The sequence below is a fragment of the Pangasianodon hypophthalmus genome, chromosome 3 (assembly GCF_027358585.1).
Source record: "Pangasianodon hypophthalmus isolate fPanHyp1 chromosome 3, fPanHyp1.pri, whole genome shotgun sequence".
Taxonomy (NCBI): Eukaryota; Metazoa; Chordata; class Actinopteri; order Siluriformes; family Pangasiidae; genus Pangasianodon; species Pangasianodon hypophthalmus.
In genome coordinates this window covers 7434419-7458068 of record NC_069712.1, presented here as the reverse complement: position 1 = coordinate 7458068, position 23650 = coordinate 7434419, and the positions used below count along the sequence as shown (strand labels likewise).

At 36.7% G+C, this 23650-nt stretch overlaps 2 protein-coding genes and 1 long non-coding RNA gene across 7 annotated transcripts in view; 2 read left to right on the top strand and 1 right to left on the bottom strand.

Annotated features, from left to right (window-relative positions):
• Positions 1-74: 74 nt before the first annotated feature.
• Positions 75-1297, top strand: LOC117596848 (uncharacterized). The gene is made up of 2 exons (XR_004577839.2): positions 75-205; positions 785-1297. It is a non-coding gene; the product is annotated as an uncharacterized LOC117596848 (long non-coding RNA).
• Positions 1298-1733: 436 nt separating this feature from the next.
• On the bottom strand, positions 1734-21368 carry sgms2a (sphingomyelin synthase 2a). Of its 4 annotated transcripts, none has more exons than XM_053232907.1 (6): positions 21243-21368; positions 11364-11920; positions 7182-7299; positions 6201-6354; positions 3889-4055; positions 1734-2091 (listed from the first exon to the last, which is right to left on the bottom strand). In XM_053232907.1, the coding sequence occupies exons 2-6, from the start codon at positions 11783-11785 to the stop codon at positions 1906-1908; spliced, it is 1047 nt and encodes a 348-aa protein (XP_053088882.1). In that variant the 5' UTR covers positions 11786-11920; positions 21243-21368; the 3' UTR covers positions 1734-1905. The 4 variants fall into 4 exon arrangements, with proteins under 4 accessions (XP_053088882.1, XP_053088883.1, XP_026797916.1 ...); XM_053232908.1 differs by lacking the exon at positions 21243-21368 and adding an exon at positions 16532-16704; XM_026942115.3 differs by lacking the exon at positions 21243-21368 and adding an exon at positions 15442-15759.
• Positions 21369-22879: 1511 nt separating this feature from the next.
• Positions 22880-23650, top strand: part of gstcd (glutathione S-transferase, C-terminal domain containing) — a 106613-nt gene continuing 105842 nt past the window's right edge. For both annotated transcript variants that reach the window (XM_034302824.2, XM_053232721.1), the window contains exon 1: positions 22880-22997. The gene's annotated coding sequence lies outside the window, so the exon portion shown is untranslated. The remainder of the gene's footprint in view (positions 22998-23650) is intronic.

Here is a 23650-nt window from a genome sequence, read left to right as displayed (position 1 = left end):
TCAGAGTTAGGTTCAAGAGGACGGAACATGGGCGGGTCTATATGTAACCGTAGTCCAATCAGATGCCACCATAGATTTGACGCGTCAGCCGCACCGCCATGTTGAAGAGGGCTTTCAAGTTAAGCTAATTCTAGACTTAACCTGAATTTGTAGTGTTAGCTAAGATTGTGTACAAAAATGCTGTAACGCTGTGCATCATTTGCATGTAAGAATTTTCTACAGCACAGAGCAGGATAATAAGGCATCACTTCTCACAGATGAAAGCTTTGGCAAATTATGTATTATAATTATTATTGTTGTTGTTTTTATTAGTTTGCGTGTTTTATCTCATAAAGTACAGACAATCTTGCATATCCTTATGCTAGACAGTGAATACAGTTTAATAATAACATTTTAAATAAATTACAGCTCTTTATAATTTATAGTTTTAATTGCTTTTTTCTTTTACGGAGGGCCAAACTGTGTCAGTCTAATGTGTCATCTCATTAAAATTAATAAATAAATAAGTAAATACATAAAATAAAACATGGTATCTTATGTGAGAAATTACATTTATGGACATGAAATGTAGCCATGATTACTATGAGATTTATAATATGTATTTATGTGTGCATGTGTTTTATTTTTTTAGGCCAAATAACATGTTTCAACAAACAAAAATGCTATTTTAATTAATATTTTCATTGGAAAAATAATGGCATAGAAATGGGCACTAACAAAATAAATGAACAACAGCTTTAGGGCATTTAACCCATCCATTTTCCATACTGCTTATCTTACACAGGGTCATGGGGTAACCCGGAGCCTATCCCAGGGGACTCGGGGCACAAGGCAGAGACACGCTGGACGGGGTGGCAACACATCGCAGGCATAACTGCGCACACACTCACACACCCATTCACTCACTACAGATTTGGAAATTTGGAAATGCCGATCAGCCTACAGTGCATGTCTTTGGACTGGGGGAGGAAACCAGAGTACCTGGAGGAAACCCCCAAAGCACAGGGAGAACATGCAAACTCCGTGCACACAGGGCGGAGATGGGTGTTGAACCTCCAACCCCGGAGGCAACAGTGCTAACCACTAAGCCACCGTGCTCCCCCTTGGGCATTTATTCCAAAAGGTACAAACAACTTATGTGTTTTATTTTATAGGGAACTTCATGCAGGATGTGTTTCTGTTTCCGTTGAGAGGACATCAGTTGATTTTGATATGATTTTGTCACAGTTTTTAATAACTGGGTGTTCAGTGTTTACCATGAGTTTAGTAACCTCAATAAACCATATTTGGAACATTATATTGCAAATTTTGTTGGCATAGTTGAGCTGTGTGATTTATTCAGTTCCAGATATGATGAAATATGGAGTGATTTAGACATTGTGGTTTATTATTAGTTGTTATTTGTATCAACAAATACAATACACTCTCAGATTTGTCCAATTTTAATATTATCTTTTGTTTAAAAAATCATATATTAAAAAAGAAATATTCAACAAACAGTTGAAACTGAGTAATAAAATTCAACATTACGTGCTTAAAAAGGCACAATTGCGACCACTTCATTGAGTTAAAAAAAAAAAATCAAGGTGAATACCATTTATTCATAGAATATTCTACATATAATTCGTTGCATATTAATTTATTTGGGAAAAAAAAATCAATTAGTAACAGGTAAAGTTTTTAAAATTATTGAATTTTGCATGGTTTCCAAACAAAAAAAAATGGGCTTAATGTTTTTTTTTTTTTCATCTTTTTAATAATGATTAAACCTGAGCCATTGATTTCTCACAACCCCTTCACAAAGTCTTTGGTATTCTTGATATGCAAGATTTCAGGTATTCATAAATAAAGGATCTGTATGTATTTGTAAAGAAAAGTAACAGTGTGGAGGTGAAGATGTGACAGTCACTCCTCGCGAACGCTCTGCACCATGGAGTACTTTTTACACGGGTTCTTCAGGCAGGCTGGAGGCCACGTCAGCGGCCAGCAGAACGAACAAGGCACTTGCGACTGCACATTACGCTCCAGGAAGTTGAAGATGGGGTTCCACCACGTGTGGGTGAGGTAGTTGTTGGGCGAACACTTTAGAGCCTGGAGGAAGAGCACATGCAGCAAATTTTAAACTGGAGAACAAAAGGTTTTAGTACCTTAAAGGCTTTGTGTAGAGAAGAGCTTCAGAAAAGTTTCCAAGGAGAACCCAATTAGAAAACTAGAACTGTGCAAAGAACCCTTTTGGAACTGTTGTTTCTACGAGTGCATGGTATGATAACTAAGGTCTTATCACTAATGCATCACAGTGAAATACACTGGAAGCCAAGATGAGGGAAGAGACATAAAGTGAAGGAGGGATGGAAAGTGGGAGAGACAAAAGACTAAGAGTTAGCAAGAGAGGGAGAATATATATATATATATATATATATATATATATATATATATATATATATATAGAGAGAGAGAGAGAGAGAGAGAGAGAGAGAGAGAGAGAGAGATAGAGAGAAAGTAACATGGTAAGACAGATGGGGAGAGAGAGGGGGGAAGAATTGAGAGATAAAGAAAGAGGGAGAGAAACAAAGTAAAAAAGGTGTGAGAAAGAAAACAAGCAGAGAAAGAGTTTGAGGAAAAGAGACAAAGGGATGGAGATGAAAAGAGAAGAGAAAGAGAGAAGAGAGGGACGGTATTGAGAAACACTTGAGAAATCTATATTTTTATAATCTATAATTCATCATGTTTTGTATTTCTTTGGTTTGTTGGAAGTGCAATTGACGCGAGGTTACTGGCTGCTAACGTGACGACTCACTCTTGCTATACTGCTTAATATTTAATTTGGGAGTTTTTTGTTAATGGTTGCAAATTGCACATAATGTTATCCTACTTCAAGTTGTCTCCATTTCAATTCAAAGATGGAGACACACTTTAAGCTATCCGGATATTTTTTAGCTTAAGACGTAGCCCACACACATTGATGTTTCTTGCATATGTGAATGGTTTTTCATAGTAAAACCAAAATCTCACACCTCATACATTCTGAATGTGTTTCATTTGATGTTGTGATGATGTGTGAGTTGTTCGTCTGTTTGTCTGAGAGGGGTCAGAGGAGAATGGCCAAACTGGTTCTAGTCGACAGGAAGCCCACAGTAAATCAAATAACCACTCTTTGCAACCATGGTGAGCAGAAAGGTATCTCAGTGAGTGAGTGTATTTTGAGTTTTTTAAATTTTATGGTTGTTTTGGGTCAACGACACGAGACACCATGCATTTGTCATTTCTGTGACTTGCCAATTTGAGACGTTTTTACTCGGCTACTACATACTAATACATACACAACTATATGATGTGTAGTACTGTATATAGTGTATAGTGCATAGTAAGCCATTTGAATTACATCTCATATCTAACTATTCACTTTTTTACAGCCTGTACCATAATGTATCACAATGACAATCATTCTTGTTTTTGATGTTGTTTCTTTTCTGTCTGGCTCTAACAGATTTGTATTGGCATCCCATACTGAGGGAGCACTTAGAAGCCATCAGACAGTCGTATCTCATAAGCCGTGTACTGTCTAATGGATAAGAGTGTTCTCCAAGTAATGTAAACACTTTCAGAAGCTCAGTGCCATTTTAATGTCCTGTAATTCATCGCGCTTTCTTCGCTTCGAAACCACACAGAACGAGCCTCATACACAGAGGTGTGTGTTTTTCCATTTGCATCCTAGCTCACAGTGTGTTGTGTCTTTAAAGAGTGCTTGAGCTCTATTAGAACAATTATGTTCAAATGTATGTCTCTCAATAGAGCCTCTACATTCTGAATAAGTGTGTGTGTGTGTGTGTGTGTGTGTGTGAGTTGGTGAGAATTGATATCAAGCTTCGTTTGACCTGGTTGGCGTACCTGTACATTGGCCATGGTGTGGTACCAGTAGAAGAGGCGGGAGGTGATGAAGTATGCCACCACCACGTCCACGCTGTAGTGTTCGTGAGCCACGAGGATACACACTGCACCCACTGCAGCCAGGAGCCAGCAGAGCAGGTGATACCACCAGAACGAACGGGGGGAGTCTGCCGGAAAGGGGGATTACATCATTATCCCAATAGGTGTTGATGGTTAAACCTGTTGCCTTTCACTCTCAGAACTAAAGAATAAAAAGAAGGTACCAAACTGTACTTTCTTTGTCATTAGGGTGGTACCATTAAGGATACATCAGCTGTACCTCTAGTATGTACTATTTTCATATCTTTAAAATATTTTAAGGTACTTAATAAGATCTTAAGGAGCAGTGATGTGGAGTACAGCATGCGCCTTCCCAGGAAAAGGAACGAATGATGTACCCTTGATGGTACCAACCTAGTAACAAGCAAGAGTACAATTTGGTACCGTTATTTCTGAGAGTTTTACCTACAGTATAATAATTTTAGTGATCTAGTTCCAGGAAAAACATTTGTCACGTATGTCACGTCCCTTCACCTTAATAACAGTGCCAATCCTCTTAGGTCAAGACTCCACCAGTGTCTTGAGACTCTTCCAATGACTGCCTATATTTTAGCTAAAGTTCATGGTGTTTCACTTGCACCATATCTCCAAGTCATTCCTGAGTAAGCTGAGCCTGAGTGGTAATAAGGTCTGGTTGGTTTTGGGTCCTCTTGCTTGCTGTATTTCTGTTCATAGATTCATAGAGATGTCTATGGTAGCTCACTCTCACTGATTTGGTGCAACTAGTGTTTGTGGTGTTTCATCTGCTGTTCCAAATATCATACGTTTCTGTAGGATTGAGGTCAGGTGATATTTGAGGCCAGTCGAAATGTCGCAGTTTCCACCAGACTTGTTGTACAAGTCGCACACAGATTTGGTCCTGTGCACTCTACAGTCATCACTCTGTAATGTGGGAGTGTCCGTGTTGTGTTCTACTTGGACATCAAGCACAAAAGGCAAACCAACAAACTGACCATCTGCTTGCAGGCTGCAACATATTTGTCCAAGGTGCACAAACTACTGACACTGTACTCTGTGGAACTCTTATTGGTGTATGTGCAGATTTTTTTTGTCTGAGGAGCTTTAAATATGCTCTTCGCAGTCCTTACATAGAATTTCAGAGAAGGTTCAGAGACTATTGGTTCATTTTAGCGGAATGATCTGCTGGATTGGTGAAATTTGATTTGTCATGCTGAAATTTCATCAGAGTTTTATGCAGCTTTATGCAAACAGGTCTTCCTGTGTTGTATTAGCTTGGTTTTCATCATGACTGACAACAAATGTCAATCAAATTTCAGATGTCAGATGTCATAAATCACCTTGAAGTATGGCTAAGAAGCTAGTATGGAATAAGAAATTAGTAACTAGCATTGTTAGTGAAAGGTAGTGTTAGCTAGCCATCTATCTTTATTGCCTAAAAGTGTAGCATTGCCACCTCATAGCTCCAGTGTCCCAGGTTCGATCCTGAGCTTGGGTTACTCTCTATGTTGAATTTCTGTTCATGTTCTCAACATGTTTGTGTGGGTTTCCTCCAGGTTTCCTCCCAAAAATTTGCCGGTTGGTGGCCTAGCTAGGAAAAATTGCCCCAGATGTGAATGTGTTTATGCATAGTGCCCTGTGATAGACCAGTGTCCCATCCAGGGAACCTCATTCCCAGTGTTCCTGGGATAGATTCCAAAACCACAGTGACCCGGATTATGATAAAGCAGTTAATGAAGTTAAATGAACGAATGAAAGAATGAAATATCTGTGAAAACAGTCTAATTTCATTATGTGTGAACTGCTTCTACAAATGAATTATAGTTTCACAACTATAATTCTCATCTAGTGCCCACTACAGTGTAAACGGTTGTTAAAATGGCTTAGAGGTGTTCTCAGAAAAGATCAGCCATAAACAAAACCACAGGGAAATACCACAGAGAGGTGGTGCAAAGCCATGGAACAACAGACTTAGCAAGTACCATGTCTTTAACAAAAATAACTCTCAGAGCCTGCCAGAGGACAATGAGCTCCTCATGCTGAGTCTGTGTTCCTCCCAAGGTTTTTTCTCCCTTCTTCTTAGAAATATTTCCTTGCCTTGTTTCTAGAAACTACAGCTACCACATCATCAAGTCTATCCTAACTCAGCTGAGTGATAATATAGTCTGGTTTCATTCTGAATCCTCATAAAAATGCCTGAGGCTGGTTAAAGGAAGAAAAGACTTTATGAGAAAGTTAATGGTTTAGAGACTCACACTCCTTGATGAACAGGTAGGTGAGGGTGAGCATGACCGTGTGGCCGCTGTACAGGAAGTCACCGCACATGATGTGGGAACCGGTGATGGACAGGCCAGCTCCAGACATCAGCTGCAGAACTCGCTGTAGTTTCGCCTGGGAGTCTCCATAGAGCTGAGAGAGAGAGAGAGAGAGAGAGAGAAGTGTGAGACATAGGAAGGGACATGGAATGAGGTAAAGAAGGGAGAGGGGATGGGTTGTAAGGAATGATAGAGAGAGGGATTTGAAGTGAGCCAGATAAGAAGGAAGGGAGAGGAAGAGAACGAAAGAAAAAGGGGGTAGAAACGAAAAGAGGCATATAAAAAGAGAAGAGAAGAAAAAGGTGAGAGATGGAGAGAGAAGTAAATAAAAGGAACATATCAGTGGAGTGGTGAGAGAGTGAGGAAAACAGAGAAAGGCAGAGAGAAAGGTAGACATTCAAAGAGATAAAGATTAAGAGGGAGAAAAAGAGGGTAAGAGAGAAGAAGATGGCAAGATGGAAACGGAAAAAGTAGTGGGAGATAGGGAGAATGTGTAAAAGTGAATGAAGGAGGAAGTGGGAAAGGAAAAGAGAGGTGAGAAAGAAAGTGGGAGACAAAGTAAAGAAAGCCAGAGAGAAGACATATTGGAAGAGATTTGGAGGAGGGCAGAAAAAGAGAGGGAGAAAAAGAGAAATAATAGAAAAGTTAGACATACAGTAGAAGAGAGACAAAGGTGGGGGAATTAGGAGAGGGACGAGAAGGAAAGAAAGAGATAAAAAAAGGGGGAGGGGTTGGGGAAGAAGTAAGTAGATAGATAGATAGATAGATAGATAGATGTGGTGTTTGTGTTTTATAATACAAGTCAGTCAGGGGATGTTCCAGTCTTCAGCAGTGTGTTGGATTTTTTTATGATACTCCAGCCTTGAGCAGTAGTACAGGCCCGGTATGATGAAGAGAGACAGTTTTTGTGCTGGCGTTTACCTTTGGGGCACAGGTCATGTGCATGCCAGGCACGGGCAGAGTGGTGATGTACATGGTGACGCAGCGATACAGGTACAAAGTGCCCATTAGGAAGAAGAACCTCCTGCCCAAGATGGCCCTGCAAACACAGCACAGCAGATCTGATGATGTGAACTGCTTTTGGGTGGAAATCATATAAGTGGGCGTTTAATCTAATACAAGTGATGTGGACAATAACTGGTCATCTCCAACATGACACAGAGATGTATGTGAGTGCTGTATAACATAGCTACTCTGGGAGAATAATGATCCAATCACACTGTGTTATTGTGTTACAGCACATCAAAAAAAAAATCAATTCATTTTAATTGAAAATTTATGTAAGGCGTTGCAACATTGTGTTGTAGGAGGAGTAGTTAATACTCCATCAGGCGTGCACTGGACTGTTTTTGTGATCAATTTTTAGTTCAATTAGTTCCTAGCAAATAGCATAAGTCATCCAGGCTTTATAATTTGACATTACTCATTCACAACAACATAAAACATCACATTAAGTGAAAGAAAAAACATATATCATCAGGGGGATTATTTAGGGTGTTGTTAATGAGATAACATTTAAAGACTTTGCTATTCCTGACCATGTCAATATTGTAGCTGCCTTAGTTTTATTAATTGGTATAGCTGTAGTTATATGTTTGACTTTTGTGCATGTGAAAACACCTATGCTTTTTTTTTTTTTTTTTTTTTATAACATTTTATAAAAGGGTCTGAACAGATATGGTGGTACAGCAGGTAGCATTATTACCTCACAACGCCAGGGTTCCCAGTTTGTTCCTGAGCGTGGGTGGATATTTTCTAAACCAGAGAGGGTTTTTTTTATTTATTTATATATATGTATATATATATATATATATATATATATATATACATATATATAAATCTTTTTAATGACCCCCAACACTATGCCTCTGAAAACACTGGAAAAACCTGAAACCCCCTCAGAAAGAAATGCACCATTAGCATGGTCTGTGAACTCGAGTCTTAACTAGAGATGTGCGTGAGACTGCTGTTTAATCCCAACTTGAGCAGTTATTAGGGCTGTTTATGTTTGTACCTGCTTGCAATATTTTCTAATGAATTAAGTTGGTTCCCAAAATATAAACAAAATAGTGGCCTAATTTAAACCACCAACCTGACCAGGCAGTTACTAATGATAACTGTAAATGCATCACGCAGAAAAATAAATAAATAAATAAATAAAATAAATTGTCAGCCTAATATTCATACCTGTATTTGTTTTCATATAGAACACCTTATCTGTTCAATACAAATAATGTACTAATATTTGAATGCATCCCTAGTGTGGAGTTTCTCCCCATGTCTGTGTGGGTTTCCTCCTGGTTTTCTGGTTTCCTTCCACCTCTCAAAACTCATTCTAGTAGGTGGATTGGCTATGCTAATAATACGTACCATCGAGGGTGTATTCCTGCTTCTCACCTAGTATTCCAGGAATATTTCGACTCCAACCCAACCCTGACCAGGACAAAATACTTACTAAAGATGAATGAATTCCCATGTTGTTGCAGGCTATTGATGATTCATCCACAATCCTATAGCCTATAGTGCTACTTCCTGCATTTTGTATTTATTGGAGAAAATCATCATTTCAGCAATCTTCAGCAGTCTAACGAGTGACATTTAGTGTTATGTCTCAATATGAATCGGCTCTGGTGTTAACATGGTCTATGTGATACATTGAAAACATTTTTCCTCCATATTGCATAGTATGAACATTTCTCTTTATGTCTGCTCGCTGTGTTAAACATTATACAGCCATAATGCAATAATGAAGTCAGTGTGAGCGGGCCATGTGGTCTGTAAAATAACCGAGAATGTGATGCGACAGGCACAAACCTTGCAGCAGACTATAATTATATCATCCACTGAATTTCAAGACAAATATGATTCTGTACTTGGTAAAATGAAGAATAAAGACTCCCAAGAGTAGCGCCTGCATGTCCTTGTATATCATGAAGCTCTTGTTCATTTCATCTGAAAATGGCAGAAATCTGGCCTAAAATGATTTAGCAATAACAGAACCAGAACAGACAGAGAAATGTAATTAGAGAACCTTGAGACCATTTGAAGAAAATGACTTCCTAATGCTTACTCATGGGTAATCAAATTATGTACATTTAACTGTACTGTACATACAATTACATGTTAAAGTTCCAAAAAACCTAAAGTTGTGATATTGTACATGTATAAAGTAATTTGCTTTATTATTAAATTTAATTTACTTTTCAATTTATCTGAATGTACTTTGCTAGAACACCCTTTTCAATGCAGTGTGGGTGGTGCTAATCTTGAGTAAAGCTTGCGTAAGCTTCTTCTGCACCAATCACAATGTTGATGTAAGCTTTTATCAAAGAGACCACAAATCTCCTAATACCTAATAAACTTATCTAATGCGTAATAAACTGGCAGCTCAGGCACTGATAAATTGTGAGCACATTTACTGAGTGTCCTGCAGGTGATTTACAAAGAATAACCGTGTTAATGATGTCATGTCAAATTATGGGTAGGAAGAAACATTTAAATTAGATTGTTTTCATGGACTATTTGTTTTCAGCAGCTGTGGTGAGATCAAATCTCAAATAGACTCCCTAAAGAGTGAAATATAACTGAAACTCAAATATAATGGTAACTAAATGTAGTGAGACACATCTAAAGCCTCTTTAAAATACTATATGAGTGTAAAAAAAAAGAGTATAGAAATGAGCATGCATTTTGTTAACAAAGTAGTTGTGAATCAAGCCTTTTCAAAGACTGTGTAAATGTTCTTGGCATCAGAGGTGTAACATGCAGCTAATATCTAACATAAAACCTCTTTTTACAGGGGCAATAATAAAGTCATAACTTTAAGAAGCTTTCTGATCATTTTACTAAGCAATAGTTTTGGTAAATTTACTCATTTGGACTACATATATTTAGTAGATTTTATTACTTTGTCTTTAACTAGTGGAAAAAGGGGTTTCCACTAATTTAATGCCTGCCCTTCAGTCACATAAATTTGCACGTTCACATTCCTGAAGTGACTTTCAGTGCAGCAGTAAATCACACTGCTGGTGTAAAATTAATCTATTTGTATAGACACCACCCTGTATTTTGAGCTTTTAGACAGAAACACCCCAAATTTATTAAGGCGATCCTATTAGACCCTGTTAGTAAAACAGCTTGCATGCATTTTGAAAGTGTTTACACGTGTTACCTTTAGTAAATCAGGGCCTCAATATAGATTTCAAAGAAACTTTGACATATTAATAAAGAATTACACTTGTAATTGTAATACTGGTTTCCTGGATTGAGCCTTAGCTCAGGGCTTACTGTCTGTGTGGAATTTCAAATGTTGTCCCTATGTTCATTCCTCTGGGTTCTCTAGTTTCCTCCTACCTTCCATAAACATGGCAGTAAACAGCCTGGCTTCGCTAAATTGTGCCTAGATATAAATATGTTTGTATGGTGCCCTGTGATGGACTGGCATCCCATCGAGGGTGTATTTCTGCCTTGTGCCCAGTGTTCCTGGGATTGGCTCTGGATCCAGATCCATGACTGGGGTAAAGTACTTACTGGAGATGAATGAATGAATGTTATAAGAGGTGTTATACAAATTTGACAAGATCTCATTATTTTCACTATAACATTATTATAGTGTTTGGGGGCCACATGTGATATGGAAGCCACTGAAAAAAACAAAACAAAGCCTGTGTAAACATTTGAATGGTGTCTTTAGCAAAGTTGGTGTCTGAGCAAACTAGCAAGCAAAGCTAAGCTACTGAATTTACCTTACTATGCTAATATTGTAATTTGGTAGGCCACTCAAGGCAGTAAGTTCTGGACAAAGAGATGCTGAGTAAATGTCGTTATTAATATATTAGGCCACACCCAGACAGTTCTGCTCAGCAAAAATTAGCACAGATTAGCTAGTGTTTGAGACGTGTTTTATTAGAGTCTTGATTGCTGGATGTTTAATATAACTCTAAAGTTTGGTATCATAGAAACATGTTTTTACACTATATCCCCTCGGACTTTGAGGTCGATATTGATTTATCCCCCCGGTATTATCAGTGGCATCATACAATATACTAAGTTTGTGAACATACTAAGAAGGAATGTTAACTCCAGTGTTGTGCCTTTCCTTACCGGTATCTATGGAAGAGCCATTGTATAGACCAAATCCCCACCAGCAGCATCCCATTCACCTCGGTCACTGTGAAAGCCCACTTCACGCGGTCTACATAGTCGAAGAACTTATCCGGCAGTGGTGGGCTGCTGTCTTTCTCTGGGACTCTCTCGTGCACCACTGTGATCATCACCGTGGTCAGCACCAGGTTAAAAGCTGCGTACACGAATGCAATCACCGTCTTCCACCACTCCATGGGTGGAGGCTTGCCCTTGCCATCAGGTACAGAGATCTTCACATAGTCTCTGTGTCTGCTCAAGCCCTTGCGTAGGCCACTGTTCTTCACTTCCTCTGCTGAAGGGCTGTGTACAGGGCATTGCGGGTGGATGTGTGGGTGGGCACCTGTGGGGTGTCGCTCGCATTGGTGGTCTGCTGATGCCATGAGAGCCCCACACGCTACCCACTAATCACACACAGACTGTGATCCACCAGGCGTGGCTGCTTCCCCCAGACCGGCCCACGTCACTGCTGCAAATGAATGGCTTCAGGGTTCGAGGTTTCAGGTGTGGCGCTCCAGCTGTAATGAAAGAAATAAGCAGGAAATCTGATCTCATACTCCACTAGAAAGCATTTAGTCATTTTTAGTAGGTATTAATAATCAATACAAGCTTTTTGCAGCCACAAATAAACAAGGCTCTCATATTGGCAGGACAGCATATAGATGTGCCTGACAGTTATTGCTTGTAGATGTGTGTAATCCAATGCCAGAACATTACCCTGCTGTCCATTTGGTTTGTTTCAACATGATCATTACTTTGAGGTCACCAGGATTCTGGAGGCTAAGTAGCAAAAAAAAAACCTATATAAAGATATAAAAATAGTATACCTCTCCCACCTGAATACATGAACGGACATGCTGGTTTGTGCTTAGTAGCAAGTCTCAGTCTCAACATACTAATTATATAACTGTTTTCTAGGGACTATAATTACAAACTGGACAGTTCCACTTTCTGGAACTGTTCTGCATTTTACCACACACTCCTGAAGATCTGAAGGAAATCTGATCCCAGATGAGTGCTTCTGTTTTAAAATGCTTTGTGGATGCAGAAAGCCTGGACACATTAACCCTAAGCCCAGACTGCCAGTGGAGACTCTGACTGACTTTCTTTTTGTGGCCTATTACTAGGTTTAATCTGCATCCATGAATCAAAGGTATTCATTGTGTTTTCTTGGGCTCTGAATGAAAAAAAAGAAAAAAAAAAGAGAAGCTTGAATAGCTGTTGTCATCGTGCCATGTTTTTGGTTGTTTTATCAGATACTTGCAAAGCAATCTTGGTTTAAGGATTTTACTTCTCATATAAAACAAACTGTGCCATGAGTAACATTTCAGGCTATCTGATGTCTAATCTCCTTGGCACAACAGTTCAGAGTAGCTGCAACAAATTGATTGAACAATGAGGAAGTTCTTAACTGGATACAATTTAAACTATTAGCCAGTTTAAGTAATATACTGTATCATGTTTAACACATTCTGCAAATCAATATATTATATCTATAATATAATAGGTTATGTAGCCTTTTTTTCACCATAGGCTTACCTTATTTTACTTTACAACTAACTGAGGAACATGTTGGGAATGTTGTGCCACAGGCATAGCTCAGAGTATCAGAGAAAATACCACAAGTCTACCAGGACAGAAAGCGAAGTCGGATCAGAGCAGTTTTACTCTGACATTGAAGAATACAAGAGTGTAACCGCAGGGCCTGGTTCAATGAAACCCATACTGAACCCGATCACGCAGTGTGGAACTCTCTTGAAAGGTGAAACCTCAAATAGACAGGATTGAAGCTTGTGAAAATAAATATAACTCAATGGTAGCTATTAGTAAATCATCTGAAAACAGTTGTACTAATTCCAAATTAGTTTCTGTGTTTGACAAAAAATGAGGTTTCTGAGCTATAATCAGTGAGTTCCTAAACCAAGAACCCTTCTTCAGCTTGTGGGGCAAGCCTTAAAGGTTTTATGTACAACAGAGCATTTCTCTGTTGAGCAAACCAACACTATCTGAAGAAACCTATAATCCTTCTGGTTTACCACACAATAAGAAGCTAGCCTGTCTCAACACTCTTTCCCAGTTTAACAGTGTTCCTTTCTAAACTCATATTTAGTTACGCTATTTTGAAATAAACTGTAGGTGACTCCATCCATGTGTCCATCATGTATCCATCCAAATCTTGCAAGTACACAGTTAGAAAAAACTGTCCTTCAAGGCTTCTTTGGATAGTTAATGCTTCTGCTAGCAAAAACCTCTCTAAATAAGAGAATTGTTATAGCAGTCTTTGTAGATTTTTTAATTGTTTTAGAGTGCTGACTGAAACCTTTTTCTCTGATGTTAGGGATATAACAGATGATACTAGCCTGAAACACTGGATCGTTATTGGATCTGATTTGATTTCCCAATCTAATCCACTGATCTGTTTTATCCTATAGACATGAGTGATTTTGGCTGATGCAATACAGATTTTTTTCCTATGGGAACCTTACATAGACTTACTATGTAACTAAAAAAGATGTCATTATCAGATCAGTTTCAGATATCGGCTTAGACTCAAAGCTCTGATCTCAGTATTATATCGGAAACAGGAAAAGTAGGATTGGTCCATTCCTACTTACAAGAAAAATTAAGGTCTTCTACATACCCTTTGTATCACACAATAATGGTTCCTTCCAGGGTTTGATTTGTGGGAGGATGCAAGGGAATACCTTGCATTGTCACAAATCAGCTTTACAGAAATCTTGATGTATATCTCTAACGAGCAAAACAGGGGCAAGGACAAACTCCCTGAGACGACATGAGGAAGAAACCTTGAGAGGAACCAGACTCAAAATGGAACCTGTCAGGCTCTTCAGGCTGGATTATCAATCATTACAGTATACAGGTGCAGAAGATTAAAGACAAACAGTACAAAGTGGGTTGAAAAGAAGTTCAGTATGAGCAGATTATGATGAGCACAGGACAGTCTTTATGATTACAGCAGTAGCTCTGAAGTACAAATCTACAGTATCCAGGTGAGATTATCCTTGTAAAAGCCTCATTCTCTATATCCATCACTATTGGATTAAGTTTGTTTGTGATATTACTTCAGATGTCTGTTATCACTAAAATTCAGAAAAAAGGCACCGTGAACATTACAATACCAGTACAAGACTTAAAAAAACAGATCAAAGTTAGCCACTGAAAGCTGTCCACAGTTAATAAAACTGTGAAGTGAGAGTTTATAATCTCAGAAATTGTTTGATTATTCAATTATGCTCTGTCACATTAATTAGGCTAGCTAGCTGACTAACTAGCAAACAAATGATTAGCAAGATTTTTGACAAAGATTAATTTTAGCTTTGAAATGGGTTGTGGTGTATTTTCAAATAAAGTAAATGGCATTGTCTTGACCTAAAAATAAATATTTAAATAAAACTATACCCCCAATACCCACCAAATCCTGTTTTTTTTTTGTTGTTGTTGTTTGTTTGTTTGTTTTCTTACAATTCGACTGCTAGTTAATGGCACTTGTTCTATGTTGGATTCAAAGGCACACTGAGATAGCACATTGAGTGAACATAAAGTGACTATCATTTGTGGTCTGTTATTATAAATATAACAGCTACAATTGTCATAACCTCTGAAATATGACAAGTTTTTTTTAAACACACTTATCCAACAATCCCTTCCTGTCTAGATATCAATATCAAATGTAATTAATGAGACTTCTCCTCAGCTGAAAACACAAGAGTGTATCAGAAATGGGTTTTTGCCACAGATCGCCACTTAAAAGCTCCATTAAGGGATCAGAGCCCATCTCTTTTCCAAAATGCATCTCAGTAGCCAGCAGCAGACAAACACTGGAAAAACAATGGATATGCTGAAGGAAGGATGAGTGTAGAGTGATGGAGGAATACAAAGCATGAGGGTAGTAATTTCCCCTAACTGTCACTCCTTTTGAGAAAGACTTGTTGCATGGATAATCACATTCCCTACAGAGCTTGGATACATTTACAAGGTTTATTGATTGAAATACTATACACAATATACACACACTTACCGATATTTTAAACATTCAGCCAAAAAAGAGAGAAATTTTACTGTACCATCCAGACGACGACATCTGAATGCTGAATACCACAGATCTGTCCTGGAGTCACACGCAATCCCAGCTGTAGCTTATGTCCCTGCGTATGTGTGTGTGCGTCTCTGTGTGTGTGTGTGTGTCCTCCTCCTCCAGCCTTATCCTTCTCGCTCTCTCAAACTCGGAGTGGCATGCTTCCCCAGCCTCCACCCTTCTGCCCTGATGGGGACATGTGTGGTGGAAAGCTGGCAGGGGAAAATGTCTTCCACATGCACACAGATGGTAATGGATGGGTTGTCTGCCTGCGATTGCTCTGCCCTGCCTGCTATTTACAGAAACGTCAACCCAGGGCTGTGTTTTGCTTTCCTGACCTACACGTTAGCACACACTGCTAATGACATGCTACTGCTCTTTTTTTTTCGCTTTAAATACAGGATCAAAAAGAGGATTAAAAAAAGATCTGGCCACACCAAAGGGAGCCAAGCATAGTGTACAAGAGTAGAAAGAGTAGCAGTTAAGCAGCTATATGATATGTTTAATGCATTTGGGTCCTGTATTTTGTCCATGTAAAAATGGAGTGAATTAGAAAACCCAGAAAAACTTGATTAAGGATGTGGCCCAAATGTATTTCTACTCTCCTGGGCTCATAGGTAGAATGCAAATGTAGATGGAAGTTCAACTGTAACTCAGCTTTCTTGATATTTGATTCTCCTTGTGTATATAAGGAATAAAACATTCAGGGGCATGCTGTTATAATGAAAATAATCAATGATGTGGTGGTGTGATGTAGTATTTTATTAATGTGTCCACACAACAATTTGGCAATACTAACAATTTTTTTTATTATTTAAGAATGACATCATACTTTGTATCCACTTATAGTTACTTTGAATGTTGTGGAATATCCACAAAACAAGTTAGTTCCTGTTATCACTTACGTTATAGCAGCTATAAACATTCTTTCTTTTACCAGCGTCTCATTTTTCTCTCTCTTGAAATTAATAAGACAAAAAAATGCAGCTTGTCATTTTAACGAGAAATCACAAATCACACTGATTGCACTTACCTCTGATTGTTACAAAGCGCTGACACTGGAGACTCCTTCCAAAAACTCTAAATAAAACTCTCCTCACAGAAAATATCAAATCAACATCTGTCTTACAAGTCCATGTAAGGGGATTATGTTCCTATTAGAGCATGCCTTGATGTGTTTTATTCCTTACAAATCATTCACATTTCACTTCCAGAGCTTTGTAAAGAACTAAACAGACCCAGAACAAGAGTTCCAGAGTTCTTCAACAACGACTCCACAGTTTCTGAATGACTTCCTGGTTTGGGATCATAAAGTAAAAATAAAACACAGGCTGTGTGATGGTTACGTAATTTTAACACAGCGCAGAAGGCCAGCAGCACAGCAACACCGCAACACAAACACAGAAGTTAAGACTACTAAGAGCCATGGTCTTCTTGATTGTTTTGCATTGTTGTGTGAATAGGTGGTTAAATTTATTTCGCTTTTTGGACCACCAGCACAAGGCAAGCAGCAGAGCAGTAGCTATATTTGGACAAAGCTCGCTGCAAGCAACCCTGGTACTTCTGGTGGAAACATGCATAAAGTTCTTAAAAAGTTCCTTATCTTTTGAAAAGACTCCTGTAACATTCCTCTTTCCATGCCACAAGCTGCAGCTATTGTTAGCAATACAAGTGTTTGTTAAATGGCAGGGTCACATTTGGAAAATAACCAACATTTAGGATGGCAAGCTCCAAGGGTCTCTGGAGGACTGGTTGTTAGGCCACAGTGGCCTGGGTTTGATTCCTGGCCAGGGCTCCAACCCCAGCCACTGGAGTTGTGTGCAACAGTGTGCTCTCAATGCCAGTCCCAAGCCCGAATAAAATTGGGGAGTGTTGCTTCAGGAAGGGCATCTGGCGTAAAAACTGTGCCAAATCAAATACGCAGACCAATAATCCGCTGTGACGACCCCTAATAGGAGCAGCTGAAAGAGGAGTAACAACAGGATGGCAAGCTCTACCCCAGTAGTTCCTGGTCAGCAGAAATATACCTAAAAAGAGTGCTGGAAATCCTTTTTTTATGGTGGTAATATGATTAAAGTGCCTGAATTTGAAGGAAAAAAGTTCCTGGGGTCCTGAAAAAGTGGTGGAAATGCATCTAATCTAACTGGTTCAGTGCTTAACACATAGCTTTCATCCTTTGCAACAATTGCTACCGTTTGCCTTGTATAAAATGTTTAAGTGTGTGTATGTTTGTGTTTTTTTTTTTAAATAAATTTTAATAAATGAAGAGCTTTTCAAAGTTCTTTATAAAGTCACTCAGAGTAACACCCTACAGTCTCTCATTGAGGGTTGGGAAAAGGGTGGTGGCTGTAATTTCTTGCTCTGTGGATAAGTGTGGAGTTATTACAGGGTAGCAGTTCAGTTTCTGGAGTAAACAACAGGTTCCAGATTTACTACAAAGAACCAAGAACACTAATTCAAAATATTCCTAAGAGTAACATCAAAGCTCTTTTACATGATTATCATACTGCATGGAAATATATCATGAATGAACTACTTGTGAAAAAGTTTTTGTAAAATGTTTGTAATATAGGCTACAATGTGCATTATATTTAGATGATAATGAGTACCATTCTACAAAAATGCACATTAAAATCAGCAGAGTTACATTAAAAAAAAGAAACTGTAAGTTTAGTACTTTTTATTGACCCTTGTCATAAAATCCTGAAAGATTCCAATAAGAAACTTGTGCAGGATTGTAATTAGAATTTTGATCATAATTTGGAAACATTCATATAAGATTCGGAGGAATTGTCTTACAGGACAAGACATAGATATCCTATAGGATCACTTCTACAGGATTTTTTAATGGGATCCATTTGCGTTCCTATTCAGGTCAGGACATGTGACATTCAATGTAGTATTTTTAAGAATCCTAAAGGTGCATTTTTTCACCATAAAGCTTGATTGATGGATAGATATTTTTTTCATGGCAGCTTAGGATGGATAATACACTGTATATGGTGTTCCTGCAAGTGATGTTAATTAAAACTTTCCATTCTGTCAACTGTAGTCTCAAATTCTTTTTTAAATAGTATTAATGTTCTATATGAATCTGTCTATACTGTATGTAGTTTCTGAACTGATGAAATTGAAGTTGCTGTATAAATATGTATACAAAATTTATAATTACCTGGAAAAACAGCACATTTTGTGCTAATATTTAATTGTCGGCAAGTATATGTCAGCTTTAAATCAAAGAAATGAACTGTTTAAAACTTTGTGTTCCATGAATTATTACAGATTAAGATGTTTACAGCATAGTTTCTTAAGATTTTCTGGTGAGTTATAGACCAACGTAAAAGGTGAATATCACCACCTACAATACTGGAGTCTGTATATAATACATATACATATTCAGTTGGCCTCCAGTAAACCTGTGGCTACTGAGTTTTAATTAGATTAACTAGTGTAATTGATCAATTTATAATCTAGCGTTTGATGAATATTTGTCTTTTTCTCTATGGTCACAGCACAATGTTTTTCCAAGAGGTCCTAGCAAGAGTTTCTGTATGCAAATACTTCATTCATGCACAGCTATTATACATCTGCATGCTTAATATATTTTTATAAGCTGGACGTATTTTTCATTAAAAAAGTAGACAAAGTAACACACAATACTAGTAATGTTGTGTTATGAAGATCTATAAATGCATGTTATGGTAGGACATTTTGTTAAATAGTGAGAACACTGGGATTATCATATCATCCAGGGGGATTTAATGCATATTACTGTATCCTATATAGCAACAGGTGCTGCTAACTCTGTCCCTGATCTGTGTTAATACTGGGTTTTTATTTTGTAACTCGTGCTTCAGGTTTCTTCAGGTTTTCTTATTTATTATCTAGTATCATACACTGTTTGTCTGCATGCACACTTTGAGCATGGCTAAGGATCAGAGCACACTGTTATAACATGTATAATATCATCTAATGCATTATAACATGTATAACATCATCTAATGCATTATGACATGAATAATATCATCTAATGCATTATAACATATATAATATCATCTAATGCATCATAACATGTATAATATCATCTAATGCATTATGACATGTATAATATCATCTAATGTATTACGACGTATATAATATCATCTAATGCATTATGACATGAATAATATCATCTAATGTATTACGACGTATATAATATCATCTAATGCATCATAACATGTATAATATCATCTAATGCATTATGACATGAATAATATCATCTAATGCATTATGACATGTATAATATCATCTAATGCATCATAACATGTATAACATCATCTAATGCATTATGACATGAATAATATCATCTAATGCATTATGACATGTATAATATCATCTAATGTATCATAACATGTATAATATCATCTAATGTATTATGACGTATATAATATCATCTAATGCATCATAACATGTATAATATCATCTAATGTATTATGACATATATAATATCATCTAATGCATTATGACATGTATAATATCATCTAATGCATCATAACATGTATAATATCATCTAATGCATTATGACATGTATAACATCATCTAATGCATTATGACATGAATAATATCATCTAATGCATTATGACATGTATAATATCATCTAATGCATCATAACATGTATAATATCATCTAATGCATTATGACATGTATAATATCATCTAATGCATTATAACATGTATAATATCATCTAATGCATTATGACATGTATAATATCATCTAATGCCTCATAACATGTATAATATCATCTAATGTATTATGACGTATATAATATCATCTAATGCATTATAACATATATAATATCATCTAATGCAGCATAACATGTATAATATCATCTAATGCATTATGACATGTATAATATCATCTAATGCATTATGACATGAATAATATCATCTAATGCAGCATAACATGTATAATATCATCTAATGCATTATGACATGTATAATATCATCTAATGCATCATAACATGTATAATATCATCTAATGCATTATGACATGTATAATATCATCTAATGCATTATGACATGTATAATATCATCTAATGCATTATGACATGTATAACATCATGTAATGCATTATAACATGTATAACATCATCTAATGCATTATAACATGTATAACATCATCTAATGCATCATAACATGTATAATATCATCTAATGCATTATGACATGTATAATATCATCTAATGCATTATAACATATATAATATCATCTAATGCATCATAACATGTATAATATCATCTAATGCATTATGACATGTATATTATCATCTAAATCATCATGGCATGTATAACATCATCTAATGCATTATAACATGTATAATATCATCTAATGAGTCATAACATGTATAATATCATCTAATGCATTATGACATGTATAATATCATCTAATGCAGCATAACATGTATAATATCATCTAATGCATTATGACATGTATAACATCATCTAATGCATTATGACATGTATAACATCATCTAAATCATCATAACATGTATAATATCATCTAAATCATCATAACATGTATAATATCATCTAATGAGTCATAACATGTATAATATCATCTAAATCATCATGACATGTATAATATCATCTAATGAGTCACAATATGTATAATATATGTATAATATCATCTAATGCATCTTTACTTACAGTAACCTACACAACTGCACAAACTCTAGTTTCTATGCAATTGTATTTAGCATTGTTTCTTACCTTGTTGAACGCTCAGAGCAATCGAGGAGGAAGTGCCTTCTGCCTCCAGCCTTCTGCTCTCACATTTCCTGTAAAGCTATTACTGTAAAGCAGAGATACTCGCAGCTTTTCACTGGAGGAGGAACAATCTGGAGTCGCTGCCAGGAGACTTACTGAATGAATGAATGTAAAAGATTATACCACAACCCTGTTGCATTCTTGATTCTGATTGGTCAGAAGATGATGATTCATTTTCAATAACAGTAGCTCTGACTGTAGTTCCAGCTGAAAGACAAATCACAGGTTTATATTAATGCACTCTTCTAAAATATGATTGTTTGATTGTTGTTACGGTAGCAGCTCATTCAGAGAGAGAGTTGTATATTTGAAAAAAAATGTTATAGTCATGATTATAATATGGTGACTTTTTTAAAAATTTATTTATTTATTTATTTATTGCAAGTAGACGTTTATTTAACATTTATGGAAGGAGTCTCCAGTGTCAGTGCTTTGCCAGTTGGCTCCAGTTAGTTGTTCGCCACAGGAAAGTCTTCAGGACTTTGCGATTTCTCAGTAACATGACAAGCTGTTTTTTTTTTTTTTTTGTATTACCTGCAAGAAAGAAAGAGAAATAAAAGGGGCTGCTGAGGCAATGGCTGTTTATAGCTGCAATACTGTAAACAGTAACAGGAACTAACTTGTTTCATGGATGTTCCACAACACTAGAAATAACTATAACAGGATAAAAATTAAAATAAAAATTATAATCATTGACAAATTAGTGTGGTATAAGAGTAATACATTTTTAGGACTTGCTGTTATGTGCATATTATAAAATTTTATTTTTATAATTTTAATTGATTAAAAGGTTCAAGGTTTAAAAGAGACTTTGTTCAGGTTAAAATGTTAAAGAACAAAACTACCTTTTATTCGTCAGGGGTTTAAAAGAAAACAGCTTCAAGGCACATATTAAGAGGACTGTTTTTAAAAGCTCCCATGGCTGATACATGAGGCTGAAGCTTTTAATTTGCGGTTCACGTTAAAATGCTGCTGCAATGACACAGTGTCGCCGCTAGATGGAGACATTTCACTGATTAGTAGCATGGGGTCTGATAGGAGGAGGACTTGGGTCTGATGTGAGAATTTGTGCACAAACTGAGAAATGTTGGTTTCACAGAAAGAAAGGATACATTATTATTTTGATGTTATGTTAAATTTATTCTCATAATGTGATATCAAATTATGAGAAAAAATTTAACAAAGCACCAAAATAATAATGTATCCTTTCTTTCTGTGCCTCTAAACATGGCATGTGACTACTCTGGCATACACAGACAGAATTCAGGAAGTTTTAGTTTTCTGTCTGTTTGGTGCTTTATCTGTAACCATGTTTTCAATGCAGATGTAAAAAAGCAATTTGGCAAAACCTAACACATTTATATTATAAATACTAATGCACATCAATATGTGTCCCTGATAAACAAACACACAAAAATTTCCGAATAATAATTTAAATTATTATTATTAGTCTCTCTCTTTTTCTGACTTGTTAACTATAATATTCTAGCTAAACAGATGAAGTCTTAGTCTGTTTTATTTTTTTTCTCTCTGATGAAAATCAAATAACAGAGAAATAACAGTAATGGGGAGAACACGAAGTTGGTAGGAACGCTTCAGCGCATTCGGTTGCAAGTCGGTGTGTTTTTTATGTAACACCCAATTCCAACTAGTACCCCACGTGAATTAAAGTTTATTGACAGCGGATTTTTAAACACTGTAAGTAACGCCATTAGCAAACTAATGGGTGTTTAAACATTTTTTCTGGTCTTTTGTTTGGCTTTAATTATAGGGGACGAGGAGCTTGGGAAGAAGGATAACGATGCTAACACTATCTGCTTGTTAGCTGCTAATTGATCAGGCTTTTAACGGTCCAAGCAGCGTTAAATATTATATTTGTATTATTTGGTTATTAATAGCATTCATATTATAATGCCCTGCTGAGAAAACAGGACCGTTCTGTTGGTGCATGGTGGTTTTGTAATAGTTAATGATGGTATTGCAATGTAATTGGTCCTAATAAACAAAAATAGTAAAATTAATGTTTAGATATGTTTGCTGGTTTTCTAACAGGATTCAATAGTGGATTCAATAGTGTCATACTGGACTCTGATGGTGACTTAATGGAAATAAGCTGTGATTTAATGGTGATTTAATGGATTTGTCTGTTATTGAAGATTGTATTGATCCTGTAGTTTAGGCTGCCTGCAGTGAAACAAGATGTATATAACATTCATGGTTATGAAGGAAAAACTGGCAATATTGCAATAAGATGAAATCCATCCATCCATCCATTCATCCATCTTCCTTCAATATGTGCTTTATCTTGGTCAGGGTTGTAGTGGTAGTAGTAGTCGTAGTCTATTCCAGGA